We start from the raw sequence: 4,089 nt of genomic DNA, 5'->3' as shown, positions 1-4,089 counted from the left end.
TGATAATTGATTTTAGTGTATTATTAAAATGGTTGTAAAATAAAATAAAATAAATATTGTGGAGTAGAGAATTATACTTTTATTTGGAACCCCCTTTCTTCGAAGTTCGAAGATTTGGTATTGACTTAATGATATTATAAGTTTATCGCATATATTGTCTTTTTGTTTTTTGTTTTTTGTTTTTTTTTTTTCAATATAGGAATTTATTTAATCTCAATGTGCCTCCATCAATATAAGAAAAGGCAGCACATATAATAAAATTGTAAGCAAAGAACAAAACTTTCTGAAACTGCATATATAGGACGCAGCTCTTACATATCTCCCAAAAAAAAAAAACAAAAAAACAAAAAACAAAATGTCACTTTTTAATTTTCGGAATTGTTGCTATGGAGAGTCGAAAGCTTCTGGGGTGGACAAGGATCTCCCTCAATCACATGAAGATTCCCTATTGGGATTGAGAGTGGAGTTAATCAAGAAAGCGTGTGCTTTGGCATTCAAAGCTCACAAATCTCCAAAGAAGTATTATCTTCTTGAAAAGAAGAACTGGAGTTGGTTGGAAGCTGATCTTATTTTTATCAGCTTTCATGGATCATGGGCTTCAAGTGATTGGTTCGTTGACAAATCTTACGGGGTAACAAAGATAAACCAACAATTGTTTCCTTCACTTAAAAGTATTGGCAATGATGAAGTTGCCTTGGTGAATGAAGCTTTTCAGCTGAGATTCGAATCAATTTTAAGCAATTCATCTCTTAAACATGAGGTATGTAAATGTTATTAAATTGATCGCTTTTGTTGGGAATGGATGAATTTTTTTTTGGACATGGGCCAACGTCAATGAGTGACCCGATCCAAATGCATGATCTTCTCATTGAAATAATTAGTAGTTTTCTGGGCCTTGGCCCCGTCTCTAATTAAAAAAATGAACAGCAGATAGTAGTTTTCGTTTTTATTTTATAGCTTTTAGTTGAAAGAACAAAGAAGATAATTAGTAGTGTTGAATCACGTTTGAGTTGATACTTTTAATCAAATATTAAGTAATTTTCTTTGTATTTCATTATTTTAAGTCAAAGTATCATTTTAATATTAGAATTTTAGCTATTTAAACATTAGGAGGATAATTAGGATAATCATAGAATTTTACTTGTTTAAGCATTAGAAAGATAATTAAAATGATGAATTAGGACTCTCAATCATCATTTTTTTTTATTATATATTGAGACCAATTTATGTATTATTATCTCTCCTCACAATACGTGAAAAAATAAAATAAAATAAAATTGTATTAGTTTTCACCGATGATTAAATGCTTGTGAGTTCCTTATTTAGCTTAACCTTCTTGAATCTTGATAGGAAATTTTCAATCCATTTCCAATTTTGTTAAAGACTTTCTTACTCATGTTGGTTTTATTGTGGTAATTCAAGGTCCACATGATAACCAAGAAACCTTTAATGTTATTTTCAGTCATTCAACACTTTTTAATTTTGGTTAAACTTTTTCATTAAATATGGGTAATGTAGGTGAAAGAAGCTATGACAAAAGGGAAGCAGTTAATGTTTACAGGGCACTCTTCTGGTGCTGCAATGGCCATTCTTGCAACATTGTGGGTCTTGGAAGAGTACCTAACTAACAATAACAAGAACAAAAACCACAAGCTTCCCCTATGTATAACTTTTGGGTCTCCCTTAATTGGCAATCACATATTCTCTCATGCCACAAGGAGGGAAAATTGGTCTCACCACTTCACACATTTTATTACCACTTTGGACATAATGCCACGGATTTTGTTTGCTCCTTTCCATTCTATTCAGCCAATTTTCAGCTCAATTCTCCAACTCTTCAATCCAAAGTCTAAATCTTCTGGCACCGATCCGGAAACAGACCGTGTGATTTCTGAATTTTACTCAACTGTGATGAGAAACACAGCAACAGTTACAAGCTATGTTATCTCGAATCTCATGGATGACACAAATTTGCTACTTGAGACTCTACCCAATCTCGTTGATTTAAGTCCTTACCGACCCTTTGGAAACTTCATTTTCTGTGCCGCAGATCGACCACCGGTTGTGGTAAGAAATTCAGATGTTGTCTTGCAACTTTTATTCTACACTGCTCGGATAAACGACATGTCAGAAGTTTCTGATGTTTCCAAGAAAAGCATAATGCAACATTTGAGGTATGAGGTTGAAATTTCGAATGTAGTGTACTTGGATCAACTGGAGGAGCTTTCTTTGGCTGCTGATGGTTCTAACAGATTAACAATTAGCAGAGCCTTGGACAGTTTTGGACTGGTAACTTTTTTTAACCTTTTAGTTATTCAGTTTTTACTATTTCAAGCATAAAAAGAGATACTATTTGCAAGAATAGATAGGCTCCATACACTTTAGTGATTACACTTGATATCACATCATTATGTCTCCCTAACATTAATTTCTAAAATTGTAGTGAAACATTTAGCTAATATGTTGGTTTTAGTTTCAGGACACAATAGCAAGATTGCGCCTTCGAGCAGCTGGCGAGTGGCAGAAACAGAAATACAAAAATGAAGAGAAAGTCAACAGGGAATTTAATGAGAAAGCCGCGGCAACCATGGAGCATTTGAAAGACTACAAAGAAACATGTGAGATAAGTTACTATGATGCCTTCAAGGTGCACAAGGATGAAAGAGACTTCAAAGCAAATGTGAAGAGGCTTGAATTGGCAGGGGTGTGGGATCATATCATGGAGATGCTAAAAAAGTATGAACTCCCCGATGAGTTTGAAAGCAAAGCAGAATGGATTGAGCGCGGTACAATGTACCGCACTCTGGTGGAGCCTCTTGATGTTGCGAATTACTATCGCCATTTTAAGGACAAAGATGGAGGACCATACATGGACAAGGGAAGTAGGCCAAAGAGATATAGGTACTTACAAAGGTGGCTTGAGCATGCAGGGAGAATGAAGAGTGAAGATGATTACTCCGAGTCATGCTTTTGGGCTGAGTTGGAGGAACTATGGAAAGAAATTAATGACAACAATGGTTCATTTGAAGTTGTTAAGGAAAGGGTTTTGAAACTTGAGACTCGCATAAAGGAATGGTTTGAGAAAGGGAAATTGGATAAAGATGTGTTATTCGAAGGTTCTACTTTGGTGAATTGGTGGAAAGCTTTGCCTCCTAATCATAAGAAAGAATCGCCCATTACAAGTCTTGTTGAAATGTCTCAAGAAATAAACATGCAATAGAATGCCTTTCTACTCTATAATAATCCATTGGGGGAGTGAAGGAGAAGATGTATTTGGGTAGGGAAGGATGGCAATAGTTTCAAAGTTAGAACAATAATGTGCATATTGTTAATTACCTTTTACTAGAGGAGTATTAATATTATGAATTCAACTAGAGCTATTTTTTTTAGCCAATATTAGATAATTTTTTTAGTTAATATTAACTAATTTTTTAATCTTAAACCTTAAATTCTCCAAAATAAATATTTAAAAAATAATTTTACAATAAAAAAATTAACTAATATTAACTACTTAAAAGTTAATTTCTTATATTTTTCTAACATTATACAAATAGTTGTTAATACTAACTATCCCCTCTAGTGATGAGTTGGAGTCAATGTTCTCCCTTCCTTGAAATTAATATTTTATTTTCCCTCACATTTTCATAACACATATCATTCATTCATTTATATTATTCATCATTTTTATATTAATCATTTGCACAATCCAACACAGCAGATCAATTTCACATTGCCAAATTCAATCAAGATAACAATAATTATTGTAAAAATAAGATCAATATGTAATGCAAAATTTAGTTTTACCTTTTGACCGGTGAAACATATGGTTCTTTACGGAATGAGGCTAAGAAAGACATGCTTTCTTTTGCCATACTTGTAATAGCATGAACGAGTCATTAATCTCTCAACAGGTATAGCATGATAGTTGACACAATAATTTGTAAAGATCTGCGAGGTAAATAGATCCCTAAATATCATGAAATTCCTTAGGAGGTAGGCACTTAAAATACATTGAAACACTGTTCTTGTAATAATTTAGGATTTAAAATTTAGATTTTAAAATTTAAATAATATTATATTTTTTTATTT

General features: G+C 32.9%; 1 protein-coding gene across 4 annotated transcripts; it reads left to right on the top strand.

The window, feature by feature from the left end:
- On the top strand, positions 233–3,404 carry LOC107643920 (protein EDS1L). 4 transcript variants are annotated; one of them, XM_016347676.2, is made up of 4 exons: positions 233–760; positions 1,519–2,244; positions 2,275–2,289; positions 2,480–3,404. In XM_016347676.2, exons 1-4 carry the CDS (start codon positions 356–358, stop codon positions 3,218–3,220), a joined length of 1,887 nt encoding a protein of 628 aa, XP_016203162.1. In that variant the 5' UTR covers positions 233–355; the 3' UTR covers positions 3,221–3,404. The 4 variants fall into 4 exon arrangements, with proteins under 4 accessions (XP_016203162.1, XP_016203161.1, XP_016203160.1 ...); XM_016347675.2 differs by having other exon boundaries at positions 2,474–3,404; XM_016347674.2 differs by having other exon boundaries at positions 1,519–2,289.

Source organism: Arachis ipaensis, chromosome B05, assembly GCF_000816755.2.
Source record: "Arachis ipaensis cultivar K30076 chromosome B05, Araip1.1, whole genome shotgun sequence".
NCBI classification, from domain to species: domain Eukaryota; kingdom Viridiplantae; phylum Streptophyta; class Magnoliopsida; order Fabales; family Fabaceae; genus Arachis; species Arachis ipaensis.
Note: the sequence above shows the minus strand (reverse complement) of the source record. Positions and strands in the feature narration are given on the sequence as shown.

What these genes read in the sequence shown, in the direction of transcription:
- LOC107643920 (XM_016347672.2), top strand. Translation starts at nt 356, where the DNA reads ATGTCACTTTTTAATTTTCGGAATTGTTGCTATGGAGAGTCGAAAGCT. An exon ending in ATTCATCTCTTAAACATGAG is followed by an intron (nt 761 to 1,518) that starts GTATGTAAATGT and finishes TGGGTAATGTAG; the next exon opens with GTGAAAGAAGCTATGACAAA. An exon ending in CCTTGGACAGTTTTGGACTG is followed by an intron (nt 2,290 to 2,473) that starts GTAACTTTTTTT and finishes TGTTGGTTTTAG; the next exon opens with TTTCAGGACACAATAGCAAG.